Source organism: Danio rerio, chromosome 20 (assembly GCF_049306965.1).
Source record: "Danio rerio strain Tuebingen ecotype United States chromosome 20, GRCz12tu, whole genome shotgun sequence".
Taxonomy (NCBI): Eukaryota; Metazoa; Chordata; class Actinopteri; order Cypriniformes; family Danionidae; genus Danio; species Danio rerio.
Genome location: NC_133195.1, coordinates 58,408,246 through 58,426,914, shown reverse-complemented (window position 1 = coordinate 58,426,914; position 18,669 = coordinate 58,408,246). Strand labels below are relative to the sequence as shown.

At 38.8% G+C, this 18,669-nt stretch overlaps 2 protein-coding genes across 8 annotated transcripts in view; one reads left to right on the top strand and one right to left on the bottom strand.

The window, feature by feature from the left end:
* The window catches only part of mgab (MAX dimerization protein MGA b), a 60,745-nt gene extending 45,720 nt beyond the window's left edge, over positions 1-15,025 (bottom strand). For 2 of the 7 annotated variants that reach the window (XM_073933847.1, XM_073933848.1), the window contains exons 1-6: positions 14,915-15,025; positions 7,189-8,048; positions 3,625-3,943; positions 2,845-2,965; positions 2,603-2,710; positions 637-1,426 (exon numbers count right to left, since the gene is read on the bottom strand). Coding sequence is in view for 5 of the 7 variants with exons in the window: in XM_073933842.1 (XP_073789943.1) it covers positions 1,313-1,426; positions 2,603-2,710; positions 2,845-2,965; positions 3,625-3,943; positions 7,189-7,997 (1,471 nt within the window). In the remaining 2 variants the exon portion in view is untranslated. The remainder of the gene's footprint in view (positions 1-636; positions 1,427-2,602; positions 2,711-2,844; positions 2,966-3,624; positions 3,944-7,188; positions 8,049-14,914) is intronic. The other 5 variants (XM_073933842.1, XM_073933843.1, XM_073933845.1 and 2 more) reach the window with 3 other exon arrangements.
* Positions 15,026-15,428: 403 nt separating this feature from the next.
* LOC100331694 (bromo adjacent homology domain-containing 1 protein) overlaps positions 15,429-18,669 on the top strand; it is a 34,768-nt gene continuing 31,527 nt past the window's right edge. The window contains exon 1 of the mRNA XM_073933871.1: positions 15,429-15,465. The gene's annotated coding sequence lies outside the window, so the exon portion shown is untranslated. The remainder of the gene's footprint in view (positions 15,466-18,669) is intronic.

The following is an 18,669-nucleotide window of genomic DNA, read 5'->3' as shown; positions in this document are numbered from 1 at the left end:
TAAAAACACATACAAACTCTACTTTTTATCCACTAAACAGGCACACAACATCTTAAGACGTTAGTATTAGGTTAGATTTAGGTCATGACGTCAGGTGACCACAATTCAATGTCTAGCCAGCGTCAAAGGACAACAATATTTTGACGTCCAATAACGATGTCAAATTACGTTGATATTTGGTTGATTTTAGATTGTGTTGAAAAGTGACCAAAATCCAACGTCTGATAGATGTCATAGTGGTAATGTCCCACAACGTCAGGGTGTAACATGATTAGACATTGATATTTTGTGGATTTTAGGTTGGACGTTGGACATTGACGACAATTTTCATTTCCAAACAAAATCCAATGTCCCCATGCTGTTGGGGTATGTTGGGACATAACGTCATCATGACCTCATGTTGATGTGCTGTGCCTGCAGGGTATACACTTTTTTCCCAACATAAACTATCTTTAAAACTAAAATATGTTTTAAAAGTTTTTAAAACTATAATAAACTAAATCTATGCACAACGATCTGTCCAGGTTGGTGTCCTCAGTCGTAAAAACATTAAGAACTTTTAAACAAATGTTATTGTAGGGAAAATAATTAAATAATTATGGTAAATAAATATAAATAAATAGAGGTAAAAATCACCTTTTTAAAATAAAGTTTGATTAAGATGGATTGTTGGTGGTGGGTTTTGGCCAGATTGTGTAGCAATACATCAGCAAAGGAAAATTAAGACCTGTTTAAAAAAAATGAAGACCTACAACACAATATTTAAGTAAATTTAAAACATTTTAAGACTTTTTAAGACCCCGTTGAAACCCTGGAAGAGTAAATATAGTGAGCACATTTAGGTTTTGGGGTGAACTGTTGCTTTAGCTGCAGGTTAATGTTCTCTGAAAACAATAAATATCAAACTCTCCTTCTGTGATTTACATCATGTACAACACGACTTTAGCAGAGTTTGAGCTGAACTGATGAAATGCACTGTTACAGTACAGCGGGATGTAGGATGTGCCATATTCTAGAGTTATTTTCATTCATGATGTACACTTAAGCAGGAAATCTGTGTGTTTCTGGTTGTTGCTTGAAAAAACACAGCTCCAGCGGCACGTTAATGAGAATTATTCATATGATTTATCCATTAACTGTATTTTATGAACATCCACCCCTAACCCAACCCTCACAGTACTGTAAACACAGTCATTCCAGCGACATTATTCATCACATTACCCAGTAAAGTGTGTTTTATTAACGCTCACCCCTACCCTAAACCCTGCAATGTGTCAGTTGTTGTGTGTTGTGTCAGTTGTTGTGTACGTACAGGAGGAGGGTGTGTGTTCCTGCGGTGTGTGTGTGACAGCAGCTGGTAAATCTACACCCAGATAATGCAGGTCTACAGGCGCAGTGTGGTCCAGCAGATTCAGCTTCACTCCAACTGTGCACACAGACAAACACACTTCAGATTAGTGCTGCGCACACGCACGCACGCGCACACACACACACACACACCAGCAGCAGCAGCACATCTTCATATTTACTGACTAATACCCGAATGATCAGTCAGATTACAGGAGATACGATGATCATGTTTGTTTGTGTGTGTGTGTGTGTGTGTGTGTGTCAGTCTGTGTGTTTTTTGTGAGTGTGTCCGTTTGTGCTTTTATTGTTGTTTGTGAGTGTGTGTGTCTGTCTGTATGTGTTATTGTTGTGTGCGCGTGAGTGTGTTTGTGTGTCTGTCTGTTTGTCTGTCTGTATGTGTTTTTGTAGTGTGTGTGTGTCTGTGTGTCTGTCTGTATGTGAATGTGTATCTGTTTTATTGTTGTATGTCTTTGTGTGTGTGTGTGTGTGTGTGAATGTGTATCTGTGTTTTATTGTTGTATGTATTTGTGTGTGTGTGTGTGTGTGTGTGTGTCTGTCTGTATGTGAATGTGTATCTGTGTTTTATTGTTGTATGTATTTGTGTGTGTGTGTGTGTGTGTGTGTGTGTGTGTCTGTATGTGAATGTGTATCTGTGTTTTATTGTTGTATGTATGTGTGTGTGTGTGTGTGTGTGTGTGTGTGTGTGCGTCTGTGTCTGTCTGTATGTGAATGTGTATCTGTGTTTTATTGTTGTATGTCTTTGTGTGTGTGTGTGTGTGTGTGTGTGTGTGTGTGTGTGTGTGTGTGTGTCTGTCTGTATGTGAATGTGTATCTGTGTTTTATTGTTGTATGTCTTTGTGTGTGTGTGTGTGTGTGTGTGTGTGTGTGTGTCTGTCTGTATGTGAATGTGTATCTGTGTTTTATTGTTGTATGTCTTTGTGTGTGTGTGTGTGTGTGTGTGTGTGTGTGTGTGTATGTGTGTATGTGTCTGTGTTTGTGTGTCTGTCTGTATGTGAATGTGTATCTGTTTGTGTTTTATTGTTGTGTGTGTGTGTGTGTGTGTGTGTGTGTGTGTGTGTGTGTGTGTGTGTGTGTGTGAGTGTGTGCACACGTCAATGAGTGAGTGTTTGTGAATGTGTGTGCGTCTGTCTGTGTGTTTTTGTTTTGTGTGTATGCGAGTGAGTGTTTGTGAGTGTCTGCCTGGTTGTCTGTATATCTGTGTGTGTGCGCATGTGTCTGTCAATGTGTGTACCTTTCTGCAGCGCTGGATGGAGGATCTGTCTGTTCTTCTTCTCCTTCAGATCCTGCAGTAAAGCGAGCTCCAGCTCAGAGATTCTGTCAGCTTCAGTAACTGGAGGATCTGCGCACACACACACACAAGGATGCGGACACGCAGACACGCACACGCACGGACACACACACGCACACACATATCATGAGAAGAGCAGATCACGAGCAGCACAGGGAACACTGCTGCAGCAGCTGAACACACACCTGTAACACACGCTGAGAGCTGCTGTGTGTGTGAGGATGGAGATATTGATGGTGATGGTGGTGGAGGTGATGAAGATCCAACAGAACTCCTCATGTTCCCCACATGGACATCCAGAGCCTCCTGATGAACAGAGAGACTTTGATAATCTCCAGACATTCAGACAGCTTATTCACCACACACTGGGTCAATATTAACCCGTGTGTGCTGCTGGGTCCTGTTCATCCACTCTGAGCTGATTCTCAGGCTTAATTTGGCCTTGATAATTGTTCTCTGAATCCTGTCATAGTTTTATTAACAACATTTTTGACAGGACTTTAAATAAAATATATATTTTTAATTAAATGTTATTTAATTGTGGCTATGACGCACACAAGAAAAAGGTTTTTTTTTTAGAAATAGTTTTGAAGCAAATCTTTGCTTTTAACAAAGGAAATTAAATATGTTGGGTAATAGATGTGCTCAGTAGAGGGAGTTTCCACCATTTCCTCATTCCACCAAAGTAAAGGAGTAAAGAGTAAAGTAAAGGCTGAATGGAGGAGGCTCGTTCTTTATCCTTGCGCTGCAGATGCTCTGTTTAACTGTGTTCTCACTAGTGAAGCGTTCAGCTTTTACACTTACTTCACTTCAGCCAATAGCAGAACAGCAACTACTGAAAAGGCGGGGCTAAGGATGGCAAAGCCCCATCTGATTGGTCAACATATATTGCATACACTATTATATTTATAGTGATTGCTGTGCACTGTATGGTGCAGCTCTGCTCAGACTATAATGAGTGTTACCTTTGCAGTGAAGGACACAAACAGCACCCCCTCCACATCCTCCAGGTCGGGCTGCATGCAGACGTCAGTGTGTGTGCTGATGCTTTGCATTCTTTTTCTGTGGTCCAGCAGTGCTTGTACATTCTTCACACGTGTCCACCACTTGGCTCTGGCCTTCTTCCCTCTCTTCATAGGCCGGGGCCTGCGCAGAACCACACGCTGCCCCCTACTGAGAGGACGCCGCCCTGCTTTCCTGGGGCTCCGCTGGCAGGATCTGGCCATCTGAGAGTCTCTGACTGCTGCACCGGACACACACTCATCAGGAGAGGTGTGTGTGGAGCTGACCAACACAGAACACACACACAACAGCATCAGTGTAGAGCAGTGGTCACCAAACTTGTTCCTGAAGGGCCGATGTCCTGCAGATTTTTGCTCCAACCCTAATCAAACACACCTGAACAAGCTGATCAAGGTCTTACATGGTATACTTGAAACATCCAGGCAGGTGTGTTGAGGCCAGTTGGAGATAAACCCTGCAGGGACACCGGCCCTCCAGGACCAGGATTGGTGACCCCTGGTGTAGAGCTTAGGACAACTATCTGGATCATAGACAGGTCTCCAGAGATGCCTTTTCAAGTTGTACACAAATCTGTGCTTTCAAAACTGAAGACAGCAGAAGTCAGAGATTTATTTGAATTATTTAGCCGGACAAGTTTACTGCGCCAAAATATTATAAATGTTTCTCCAAATCATATATATTGTGTTCAATGTGGAGGGATTTGTTGTTTATTACCCATTTAAAAAAGGAGATCTTTTAGAGCAGTAATCACAACACCATGATACTATTAAACTGTGATATTTTGATCCAAGGTTATCATACTGTCAGAATCTTCTACTGGCCCATGGCCACATAGGGCTGCACAATATATTATATGGGTTCAGCATGAATATGGCAATGTGTAAATCTGCAATCATCACAGGATCTGCAGTGTTGAGCATTATGATTTACAAGAAACACAGTATAGAACACATGGAAAGTTTAACCCAAAAATAGTCAAGAATTGTGTTGTTTCAGCTCATTTAAAATAAGTAGTTTAAACAAGCAGCAAGAGTAATTTTTTAATGTATGTTAAATCTTCATCACTACGTAAGTTCTTTTCTTTCTGAGAATTTAGATTAAACACTTCAAATGTTTTTATTGAACAATGTCTTTATGAAGCTTATGAAGTGTCAGAGTTTTGGGTGAATAGACTTCAGTGGAGGGACAGAAATCTGCCATTTATCATTAAAATATCTTGAACTGTGATTTTTTTGTTTTACTTTAAACTATACATTGCCTTATATTTTACCTTTGATGGGGGACATTTATTACGAAACTGATGAAAGGGTTGCCTGAAGTAGTTACGTTATTATTTGAAGAATTTTGGTTTTGATTGTAATTTGTTTCCTGCTTTTGTATTGAAGTGCTGATTAACAGAAATCTTGTTTGGGCTCAAACAATTGGCATTAACTATAAAAACAACTTTATGCTGATTTCTTTGAATTAACATCAAAAATGTATTTTATTTTTAACAGGAGGACGAACTTGAAGGCCACACAAATGAAATCATGAGGTTGTTGGTGATTCACAGTCCCACAGCAGAGGAATGTTGTTATAAGAGTGTTTAAATAGTTTCCATTGTATGTTTTGTCATTATTAGACTTTGCTTTATTTTTCAGTGATGATGTAAGATATATGTAACACTGTAATGTATTTTAACACTGTATAGCCTGGTTTATACTTCTGCGTCAAGCGATCGGCATGACCCACGGCGCATGCAACATTCGCAGCTGTGCATTCATATTTCTGCTGCTGTGTCTGTTGCTCTGCAATAACACTCCAGGAACGCTAGTTGGCAGTGAGGTGTTAATGTTCCTCTGTGTTGAGTTTCTTCACTGGTGTTTTGTTTTTTCTGAACGCTACCTTAATGTACAAGTGGCTCAACCTCGCTCATTCAGAGCCAGGAGCCAGCGGACGTGCAACAACTTTAATCATGAGGTAAACACAAAACCAAACTTTCCATCTGGAGCTCCCTCACAGGACACCACACTTGTAAACAATCGCTCCATCGGGCTCGTGGGGCTCTCGGCCCCGCCCACACTCGTCAACGCAGTCAAGTCGACCAATCACAGCGCTTGTGTTATGCGTCGTTGCGATGTGTATTTACATTTTTGAGAGGTGCGCATCAGCGTCACCGACTGCACTTAACGCAGAAGTATAAATCAGCCTTAACACTGAATTTTGCTTGAAATGTATCTCTATATTAATAGTTAAAAATGTTTTTATATGGTTTTATGTGTGTCTTCTTGACAATTTTTTACTAAACTTACTCTTCAAAAAATAAGTTTTAGGTAATAATTTGTATTGGTTTATTATTATTATAATTAATGTAGTAGAAGAACTGTTGCTGCGAAAAGTAGAGTAAATGTTACTCAATTGTATAAGTAAATACTAATGAGAACTATTGGTTAGATCTTACCTTATTTCTTTTATAAATATTTGTCATAGAATTTTACCCTAAAGATGTGAGGGCAAATTGTTACCTCAATTTTACCGGGTTAGATTCTACAGGTTGTTTTTTTACAGTGCAGAATATCTACAGATATATCTGCATAAAAGAGGTTTAGATTTAAATTAAATGAAGATAATACTCATTGTAATCTAGCAATTCTAGTTCAGTCCTACATTCTCTAGCTTATTTTCTGTGTGTTGTCAATACTGGAATTCGGTACCAATGAATACTGAAATTTTAAAAAACGTAATTTCCTACTAACATTTGAGTGCTGATTGGCTATTGTGTTCGCATGCTCAACAGAAATGACTGTGATTGGCTGTGAAGGTCCTCAGTTCACCAAACTCACCGCTGTTCACTGAGTGTAAACACACACATGGACACTGGATGTTGATCAGCTGGTGTTTATTTAGTTTTTGCTGTTTTAGGCTCGAGAACCTAACTGTTAATCGAATAGAATCTTGTTGACTATTTGATTATTAATTTAAATGATTGATGACAGGATGTTTTGAAAATAAAAATCTAGCAAATTCTATTGCAGCCCTACATCCCTGAATCATACGCTTATTTTCCATACCTGAGGTATTGTTCTCCATCAGATGTGCTGTCGTTATTAGCTGTGTTTACTTTTGTTTTGGCTGATTTAAGCTACAGAATCCAACCATTAATCGAATTAAATCCAATTTCATTGTGAATCGAATCTAACTAAATCATTCAGAATTTACAAAAATAGTTCTTGAATCATTTGAATCATGAATGGAATCGATTCACTATCTACCCAAAGATTCACAGCACACTGAATGAGCAACTGCTGCTTCTTGTTATGATCTTACTATACCTTCATGTTTGGAAAACCGAACAAAGCTTTTCTCTGTGTGGGAGTGCTTGAGTTCTGAGTGTAATCTGCACGTCATGAAGCAGACACATCTCACATTAAGGTTCACAATTAATCGACAGGATTTTTTGTAAATTGACACTTAAACCTAGCAAACTCCAGTGCAGCTCTACTCAATGATAAGGTCATTTCCCTCACCTGAGGTGCTGCTCTCCGTCAGAGGTGGTGTGGTTGTCAGCGGTGTATTTGGCTGTGTGTGTGCGCGCTGGCGTCAGAGCCAGTTTGAGTTTGTTCTGAATGAGGCGAGCGCTGGTCTCATCCTCTCTGAACGCCAGCATGAAGGGATTGCAGTCGATTTTCAGCCGGGTGATCTGCGGGTTCTGGTAGCTGGTCACCGCGTAGAACTCAGTCTTAGGGAAGGTGAACATGTGCACATTAGGACTCTTCAGCGGGACGGCCCGCTCTAGACAGGCGCTCACCGGAGCCACGTACAACCGCGGCTGGTAGCGGTGCATTGGCTGCAGGAGCACGCCTTCCCGCTCGCAGGAGTCGTGCGTCAGCTTCACCGTGTAGAAGGACACCGGGCTGTCCATCCAGTGCTGGCCCACAGCCGGAGAGTCAGGGTGGAAACACACGGGGCTCTGCAGATGAGCTTCACCCGGGCCGTCCGGCTCCCACGCCTCTCCGTTAAACCGGTGTCGGAGATCATCCAGCGGAGCGATGTCCATGAGAAGGAAGTACTGCAGGTCGGGGTCCAGCCCGCGCAGGCGGAAGCGGCAGCAGGGGAACATGCGTCTGCCCTGCGGCGTCAGCAGCATCTCCGTGCCTAGGCTGTGGAAGCGGCTCCAGACTGACTCGTTCTCCAGGGTCGCCTCTATAACCCTGCTGGGACGGCCCTCTGTGGATACTAAAGCTCCGGAATCCGCTGGGTTTGTGCATTTAACAGTGTCATGATTTCCCAGCATTCCCTCTGCTGTGATCTCCATGGCTGCAGGATGCTCAAACATCAGGCCAGTGCAGATCTGGCAGAATTAGTGAGATTACAGCATCTGAAACGGCTGGAAAAACAAGAGAAATCAGTCATCTGTGAGGTCAAACAGACAGAGCAATAACCATACTACTGTCTTATTTACAGCTGCTTCAACGAAAGAGCCTTGACATGAGCAATTTGTATTGGATGTTTGGTATAATCTCAATTGAAACATGAAGATGGAGTAGCTCCTCCCCTTTTTAAAAAAATCAGCCAATAGCATGATGTGTTTCTCACAGCTCTGCCATTATGAGTGGTCGAGCTCAAGCACATGAAATAAACATCCAATGAGAAGAAGGGGGCGGGGCATGCCAGACACTAGGGAGGATTTGATTGGTCAGAAGATTTGATAAGAAACTGAAGTATGAGGAGACGGCAAAAATCAATGAACCATTAGGCGAACGTGAAAGACTGGATGCTTATATCAGGGTTATCTGTTCTACATGTGAGTTTTGTCACTGTTAATGGAGCACACTAGATTACAGATATACTGACTATCACAGAACATTTTGCTTGGGTACATCTGTTTTCATTCTTGCACTCTCATTCGTTGCTGAATAACCAATCAGAGCGCTGTCTTCACCTGACTCTACATAATAAAATGTTTGCATTCTTGGTTATCTGATTCTTCCTATACACAGAGCATTAATACGGCATCCTTGGCTTGCAGTAAATATATAAACACACACACACACATACCACAATGTGATCACTAGGTCTGTGGCAATAATTAAATACCTGTCTAACTGCGGTTGTTTAATCTAATTACTGTAATGCGTTTAATAGCCCCAAGTGGAGACAAACAATCAAATGCAGATCACCATCTTAAACACACATGCACATCCAACCTGGCCAGAGTGAGAGACTCATTATGTGTGTGTGTGTGTGTGTGTGTGTGTGTGTGTGTGTGTGTGTGTGTGTGTGTGTGTGTGTTTGTGTGTGTATTATGGCTGTACAGCGTTTCTCTACTTCCACTACTGCTGTAGTTTATAAACAGCATGCGCCAACAACATCTAAAGTTTGTTTTCTATGCTGTGTGTGTGTTACATACTATAGGGCATTGTGTGTGTATGCCAGCTTGCTGAGATTGTTTTCAATTTGTTATTTAAAGGTGCAAAGAGACAACTCACAAAAGAGTCAATTCATCTCAATAATTCTGGAATTTTCAATAATTTAATTAAATGGACAGCACACACAGAAATCTAAACTCTTTATTTACTCATCCTGTTCCAAACCTGTGTGAGTTTCTGTCTTCTGCTGAACACAAAGGAAGATATTCTGAAGAATGCTGGAGAGACAGACAGTGTTTACTGTTCCTGCACTTTAAGAAATAAAGGTACCTGAGCTGTCACTGGGGTGGTTCCTTTTCAAAAGGTACAAATTTGTACTTAAAAGGTCCATATTAATACCTCAAGAGTACATATTAGTACCTAAAAAGTAAAAAAGTGTTCCTCTTAACATTTGTAGGTACTAATTTACACTTTTGAGGTACCAATATGGACCCTTCAAGTACAAATGTGTTCCTTATGAAAAGGTACCACCTCAGTGACAGCTCACATACTTTTATTTCTGAGAATGTACTTTGGATGTCAATGTCTTCTGTTTGCAGCAGTCTAGGGCTGGGCGATATATCAGGTACTGGGGATATATATCGATATGATTCTAATTAGGGCTGGGCGATAATTCGATGTCGATAATTATCACGATATAAAATTTTTCAATAAAACGATAATGACAGTTCGATAATTGCTCGATAATATTTACGCACTATGCGTAACGTTGCACAAGCATTTTGCAGCCTGCCCTTCCGACTGCTGCACGCTGTACAAGTTTACACCCATACAGTGTTAGTTGCACTGAAAGGAGTAAGAAAGAAATAAGGTAAAAAAGGTCAGAGTCACAGACATTGTTGACAAGAAACGTCACTAGACTTCATGAGCTACTTAGTTTTTCCCTATCCGACACAAAACAGAGCAACATGCACTGCAAACTGCTTAGACGACTCGTGTTATCAAGAGCAGGCAACACCACGACCTGTTTCACCATGTAAAACAAGACCACCCTTATAAAGATGCTAAGAAATTACAGACATAAACAAGTGTTGGCAAATCAGCGCAGCTACCCAGCAGAGTCTCATGTCATCGTTTTCTAAAGCCGTGCCACGAGAAAAAAAAAAAACATGAAAAGACAGACGAAAGACATGACAGAGGACACAATCTCTATCACATCTCAGTGAACACATGATGCTTGCTGTAAACTACAGCCTGCATCATTTAAGGGTATCTGTTAAGACAATAATAAGATCTTTTGATGTCAAGCTGTTTCCTTTTTAATAATAAAATGTGTTTTGAAATCTGTAATATTGTCTCTCATCGACGGTAAAAGAACCAGCCTTTATATATTTAAAGCACATAATCACAGAGGAGAAATCAGATGCTGAAGACATAATCTTTAAAATAATGACATATTAAAAATGCAGCAAATATATGACAGACGTTTACAACAGCAACAGCTTTTTTTTCCACGGAGCGAAGCATCATCCACCCGCAGTTGTTTAAGGCAGACACGAACTAAATAAAAATAAACGTATTTCCTTGAAAATGTGTCTTTTAGTAACGAATTTCATTTTGTATAATGTGTAGCTTAATTTTGATGTATATTTTGTTGGTCAGATATCTACAGCATAAACAAGAGGAATGAATAACATCTGAGGTGAAGCGCTTTAACACAAGCCCGCTATATGCTTTGGCGCCAAAACAATCCATTAAACTATTTTCACGGTTTCATTTTAATTTATTAATTAAGCGCGGTCTGAGCAGCATGAACTGGACAGTCTTTTCGCAGCACTGATAGATTTCTTGGGTTACCTCGAAAGAATAAACTTGGATGGAGCTCAGAAGCTGGCTGTGTAAATGAAGAGGCTCCCCGCATGTTTTCGTTGTGATGCGCGATTTGTAAATTGAGAGTCTGCTTAGACCTATTCGTGCTACTCTGTCAGATAAATTTGGTTAAAACACGGGCGGATATATCGGAGATATGCGCATAACAAGGTTTTATGCGACCCGCAATATGGGATTTCAAGTGACAGCATAAGTAAGGTAAACTGCACACACTTGATGTAATGCGTGGATGCGTCTCACAGCGCAAACAGAACTAAACCTTTACATGTTCATGCTTAATCAGTCATCGATAAGGTCTATCAATTAAAGCATTATCGACAATCAATAGATCAAGTAATCATTAGCATCCCTAAATAAAATACATTAAAGTATATTTCACACTAAATTCACCATATTTACCATTAAAAGGAGAGTTCACCCAAAACTGAAAATTCTGTGACTATTAACTCACATTGTTCCAAATCGTTTTTTTATTTTTTTCTGATGATGAACAATAATATCCAATGACTTGTAGGTAGGGTTGTAACGGTATGAATTTTTTACGGTATGATAATCGTCTAAAACAATACCACGGTTTGACGGTTTCGCGGTATACGGTATGTTACAAAATAATAGAACAGTGAAGCAAATTTGACTTTTTCCAAATAATATATTTTCAGTTACTATAAACAACACCACTTACAATGAACAAATAAAAAAATAAGAAAATAATAAATAATGTGTCAAAGTCCAAATAAAGTCCAAATAAATATGGTGCAAATCCTCAGTAAAAAATAGATATAAATATTTACTATACTATAAATAGTTACATAACGAAACTAGATTCAATATGGAACATCCTTAGGTTTTATGTGCCAGCATGGATATGGTTGTCTGTGGATATGGATTTGGATGTGGTTGTCTGCAATGCAGACAAACAGCTGCATCTTCATTTGCGTCTTTTGGAAACAGCAAGAGCAGCAGTTCGTCTTTGCTGTGTCACTGTTTTGTCATGTTTCTGTGCTGCTGTGCATGCAAAAGTACTTAGTATGAGAATTATTTCATGCAAAACTTTTTTTTGCGTTTTATTTAGCCGCGCATAAATGTATGCCTATCTCTCATTCCGTGTTGTTCAAAAAGCTCATTGTTGGTCCACAAACAAAAGCGAAACCTATGCTTATTGGTTATGATATAGCGAGTTTGAACCAATCTGGGCATGGAGGAGGGACAATGCATCAATGTATCATGTCTGGTTTGTCCGGAGACACAGTGACGAGCGTTTCTTTGTCAAATCAGCGTTGTCAAATGTTGATGACGTAACCGCACTGATTCCGGAGCCTCTGAAAGTCTGCGAATGTTATGTGATACAGCACTGGAAAGCTGAGATTCTCTTCTTTATGCCAATCTTTGAATTGTATGAATCGGATCAGCGGATCAAAAGTTATTAAACATTTAAGAGCAATACTTAATTTTAGCCGCGGGCGGCTGTCTCGGTCTTTAAGGGTTAAAACTGTTGATATGCAATTGTTCATGGTATGATAATCGTGCACGTTCAAATCGTGGTAGACCGTCATACCGGTATATTGTTACAACCCTACTTGTAGGTAATGTCTTTGGTTGTTGAAAACTTGAACAAGTAAATGTTGAATTAAAATTGTTCTTTTGTTTATTATTTTATTATTTATATTGTCAGACAGCTAAAACATTTCACTAAATGTGTTAAATCAGCTGCACAAAGCCATTGGCATGCTGAAAATCTTATATAATTGATAGATATAAAGATTTAACATTTATCGTGATAAATATCGATATCGACTGATATGAAAAAAATTATCGTGACAATTTTTTTTGCCATATCGCCCAGCTCTAATTCTAATTATCATAATAATGTAATGTAAGGTAATATCCAATATGATTCATATTGGTATGGTTTGAGGCCACACATGCGCATTCTGCTCAAAACAGACCACTCCAAGGCTGCACTTGAGCTCCACTAGCACAAATGTGCGCATGCGCAAATAAACGATTCACTCCATGAGTCAAACAAAAGATTAGTTCAAAATGAATGCATCTGACTCCGCCTTGCGAGTACGTATGTCACACTGCGCCTGCAGCTGTCACATCGGTTTATCAGAAACCTTTTATCCATCATTTCTTCCGCAATTAACAGCAAGAACGAACGTAGAAGCCTTGTCAAATTGACAAGCAGCACCTGAGTGTGTTCAAAAGAATAAAAAACGCCAAAACAGGAGGAATTTATAGCACATTTCGAAAGTGACACCACCTCACATTCACTGATTATACGTTCAGTATTTATTACACGACGGTCTCTTCTTTATATTTACATTCACACACATTTAGTTCTGCATTCTGCTCTGTTATAATGACTGTTTGCATTTACATGCTTAACCAGCATTTCATCACAGCACTCTCAAACTATTACACTATTTCTCAAATCCATAGTTTTTTCGTTTTCATCTCCGTATTAAATATTTAGTCAAACACAAGTTTAGTAAAAGAAAAAGTTTTTTTACATGGAGTTAAAGACTTATCTTTAGATATCTTCGACATGTGCACTGTTTAATAATTGTGCACAATAAATACATGTGTAACTAAAAAACATATACAGCTGATTTAATTATTTTCTATCCTGAAATACTGTTTGTTGTGGTACTATTTAAGTGTGCTCCTTTTTCGCTCTGACAATGTAGTTATGTTTTCTATGGTTCTGTTTACTTTGTTATTTGCAGTGTTAAGCAGGAGGAAAAACCTGAACTGTATTTATTTATTAAAGATTTTGTACCGCTGTTATTTTTGTGCAGCTGTTTACTTGTAAACAGGGAGGAAAACCCCTGTGTTTGAATTATATTTTGCTCAAAAAATGTGTAATAAATTTTTAACAAGGCTTTAACTCACACGTAACCGTTTATGGGAAAATGCCAGATATATTTCGTATACCGTCATTCCACCTAAAAATACCGGGATATGATATTTTGCCCATATGGCCCAGCCCTACAGCAGTCTTCAGCATAATTTGTTTTGTGCTTAGCAGAACTCATAACAGCTTAGAACCACTTGCGCAAGTAAATGATGAGGACATGTTCATTTTATTGTGAATATCCTTTTAACGCAGTGAAAAAAGTCTGTCTTGAAATTGGTTGACCCCTAGAAGACTAGCATTTGAATTAAAAAGCTACTGAACTCATGTTGCTCCAGAACGGAGCGTGACGTAATCATAGATCTGTGTGTTGTGTAGCAGCAGTTAAAATATATCAGTAAACATCATCAGTAATGCTCTTGCAAACACACAGACTTCCTCATAATCAAACGCATTTGCTGTACTAATCCGCAATCAACCATTTCATTAATTACTGGATGAATAAAAACACAACTGTGCTGCTTCATCTGCACATAAACACACTCGCACTAAAACAGAACAATGCGATTTTAGAAAATGGCGTCGAATTCACATCTAATTCAACCAATGGCGCGGGATGTGGGCGGGGCTTCAAGTGTAGCTGACCAATGCCCGACGAGAATTCAGAAAACCTGTCTGCAACAGTCATTGTTATGAACATGTTTTGTTTGCGCAAAGAAATGAAACACAACAAAGTAAAGCTACATACTAAAATATGCACTGCCACACAGACAACACTAGATGTAATAATTCCATGCATCTTCCCACACCATAACATCGATACTGTTAGCGAACGCGACGAGTTTACACACGCTGGTGAGCGGCTGTTGAACGGTCAACATGGCGATCACTGCTGTTTCTGAACGTTACAAACACACCAGCACACAAGCTCTTCATGAAACGCGGACTGGAAGATGTTTAAAGCTAAACTAAGAGACAAACAGTGGTCATGGCAGAGGACTCGCACACACAGAGCACTCAACTTGCAGTTAGTTTAGTCGCTAACTAGCACTAGTCACCCTGCAGCCCAGGCTCGTGGAGTCTGTCAGGCGTGTTTTCAGCACACTAAAACCCCGCATTGAGCCGTCAGTCACTCACCTCACTCTGTCTCCGTCATTTTCTGTCCGGTGTTTGTCGGTAAACTCGTGATTCCCAACCGAAATCAGTCTCCTGAACCAACTGCTCCGGCGCGCTCTGTGACCACGTGACGTCACTCTCTGTAACCGCTCCCGCTCATGCTGTTTCCCGCTGGACCAATAGCGCGGCGTTCCTAAACTCAGCGGTGTCTCACCGCGCTCATCAGATACAACAAACAGCTGTTCCTGCAGTTTATTAGCGCATCTGATGGTAATGTGGAGAATCACGGCGCCTTTTATATTTCAAAGCGCTTATTAATTTGTAAATAGTTCTTTTTTATTCACGTTTTGAGGAGCCGTGCTTACTTTTAACGTTATAAGAGTTTATTATGAAGTTTTTAATTTTTTTTCGTCCTCTTATCACAATTTATCTAACAAAACTCACATTTAATTGATTTTAACTTTATAAGTCCACTTTATTCTTTTAAGTCCCTATCTAGTGCTTTTGTTTATATCCTCGCGGCGTCCTCCTCCCGGAAATGACATCACAGTATTGGAGGGAAAACGACAGCGGTGAGTTGTGAATTTGGTCATTTCTGTAATCTTTTGTGCAGTTTTTTGGTTTGTGTGTGTAAAATAGTAAGTTAACTTGGTCAGCTAACCCAATCCTGTTTGATAATAGTGTTTTAAAAGACATTTAAACTGGTCTTCAAGTTATAATCCTTAGGGAAGGTTCCTGTCCGCCTCAGATAAATTACTTCCCATTGTGTAAATATTCTGTATATACAGTTTTATGAAGGAAACGTCAAATAACAATAAATTATCAAAATAAAACAAAGTAATTATAAGATATATTACAATTTCTGCTGTTCTTGAAGTTACTATTACAGTTAAATCATAATTATTAATATTATTGCTTTCAAATGATTAATCACAATTCATTTTTGTGTAAATATCTGTATAAATACACACACACACACACACACACTCACACACTGCACATATAATGATCCGGTTTCCCCCACAGTCCAAATACATGTGCTACAGGGTAATTGGGTAATCTAAAATTGACCATATAGTGTGTGTGTGTGTGTGTGTGTGTGTGTGTGTGTGTGTGTGTGTGTGTGTGTGTGTGTGTATGGGTGTTTCCTAGTGACAGGTTGCACCTAGAAGGGCTTCCACTGCGTAAAACATGTGCTGGAATAGTTGGCAGTTCATTCCGCTGTGGCGACTCCAGATTAATAAAGGGAAATTAATAAAGCCAAAAATAAAATTAATAAATAATCAAAAGAAATTTAATGTCTACTATATATAAATATTTATATGTAAATGCAATCTTTTTAATATAATATAGGCAAGCTTATGTGTATATTACACAAAATATACACATTAGGCACATACATATTTTGTAAATCATAAAATGAATATTAATCATTTGAAAGCATTAATTAATATGAAATGTTTCTATAATGGGCTTCACGGTGGCTCAGTGGTGTCACACTGTAGCCTCACAGCAAGAAGGTCTGTGGTTTGAGTCTCAGCTGGGTCAGTTGGTGTTTCTGTGTGGAGTTTGCATGTTCTCCCTGTGTTGGTGTGGGTTTCCTCCGGGTGCTTCGGTTTCCCCCACAGTCCAAACACATGCGCTATAGGGGAACTAAACTGGCCATCGTGTTGAGTGTGTGTGTGTGTGCAATTTAATGATTAATTACTAAGTTAATCAGCCAAACTGAACTAAAACATGTAAACTGAGACAGAAATAACTGACTTAAAGACAATTAGGCTAGTGCTCTAATAATACTGGCCATCATGTGTTGTGTTCAGTGTAGTAATATATAGTTAAAGACTAAAGTACTGGCCCTGCTGTGAAATTAATTAGTTTTTAAATAGTTGTATTATTTATATTATAGGAATTTTATGTATAATTTAACTCCCTATTTTACTAGTTTAAAGCATTTATTTCAGTGTGATTCGAATGAGTGAATTAAAGATTTTGATGTGTGATAGCTGTGTTTTACATAGTGGTGTGACGGATCACAGATCTCTCATTTTGTTGTTTTAGTCATGGATTGGACCGTTTTTCAAATCAGCCAGAAAGGGGAGGAGACAAAAGTCATCTACTTTCCATTACAGAAACAGCACTGCAAGACACTTTTGGTATTAACAAACAGAATTGAGAAGCTGTAATTTTATTACAAATAGAGTGAAGAAATGATCAGCTGAATAAAAATCAACTAAAATATTCAGTGCTGTGAGAAACTCACTGTTACTCCTACTGTTGCTAATACAGCTAAATGTAGAAATCTAACATCATCATTTGTGCAACCCATATTTATTCTACTCTCATCCGCAATGAATGATTCAGTTACTCACTCATAAATCTTCATGTGTCATTGCTGGATGATCAGTGGCGCCCTCAGAAAATGTTCTAAAAGGTGGCCAAGTAAGGCCACACCAAATCTTGCGGTGGCACACAAAACAATAATGAATTGTGTACATATTGTCTATGATGAGTAATGCTGTTATATTTTTGTTTCTGATAAATGAAATAATGTAGTTTCAATAAATTCCATTGAATACTCTTGAAATATTAAATATTGAAATATTTAGTTTAAAAACACCTTTCAGGCAAGTTACTTTTCACATTCTGTTATTGTACAACATACAGTATATGCCATGTCTAAAATTAATGAAGATGAATGAATTAACTAATTAAACAAAACAGCAAAATAATGGAGTTGCTAAATAAATTAGATTCTGAATTCTTGCGGCCCACATGCAGGATCCCTGAGGCCCGCTAGTGGTCACCCACCGGTTGAGAATCCATGTTCTAAACTATAGACCAGGGCTATTCAATTAATTTGTCATTGGGGCTGGTTCATGAAAAGCATCCCAAATGAAGGGCCGGAGACAAATGAATCTATATGAGTGATGATACAACAGCATATAAGAGCCCATATGCTGTATATTTTTGCTCCATAAGACCCCCTTAATGGCTTTTTCTACATTAAAATGTTAATATATTGTATACTGAAACTACATAATATCAGTGCATTGTACAATAGACTTTTTTTGTTTTTACAAACATTTAAATGTTGTATTTCAGAGCACAACAGAGGCGTTTCAGTAAGGAGGTTCAAACAACTCTGAGTTTAAACTTGAACTCTGAGTTGATTTACCGAGAGATTAAAAACTCAGAGTTTTCGGTTTCAGAACAGCTGATCTGAGTTGGGTCAATCAACTTTGAGTAGACCAACTCAGAGTTAAGCGCGCACACCGTGACTATAAAAAGGCATTATCAATGGAGCGCAGATATTACGAGTGACTATGGCAACATCTTAAAAAAAGAGATCAGCATTTCTTTCTCCAGCTGAACTTGATCTGCTCATGCAAAGTTATAGCAAATATGAGTGTATATATTTAAAAAGAAGCAGCCATCAGTGAAACAGAGACAGCGTGGGAAAACAGCTGCCCAAGTTAATGCAGAATTTTTAATTTTAAGTATAATAAAAGTATAATAAAATAAGTAATGTAAGTATAATAAAATAAGTAATGTAATGTGTGACGTTTATACTTTTTTCTAAACTTTTATACACGTTTATCAGTTTTAATAGATTTAGCAGTGCACTTGTGTGTCTGCCTTATATTGATCAAGTGATAGAGGTTGATATAACATTAAGAAGGTAAGCAGTAATAAAATAATTTAGACAGATTAATAATCCCATTATTCTAGTAACAGTACATGTCGAAAGTTAATTATTTATGAAAAAAAAGGACAAG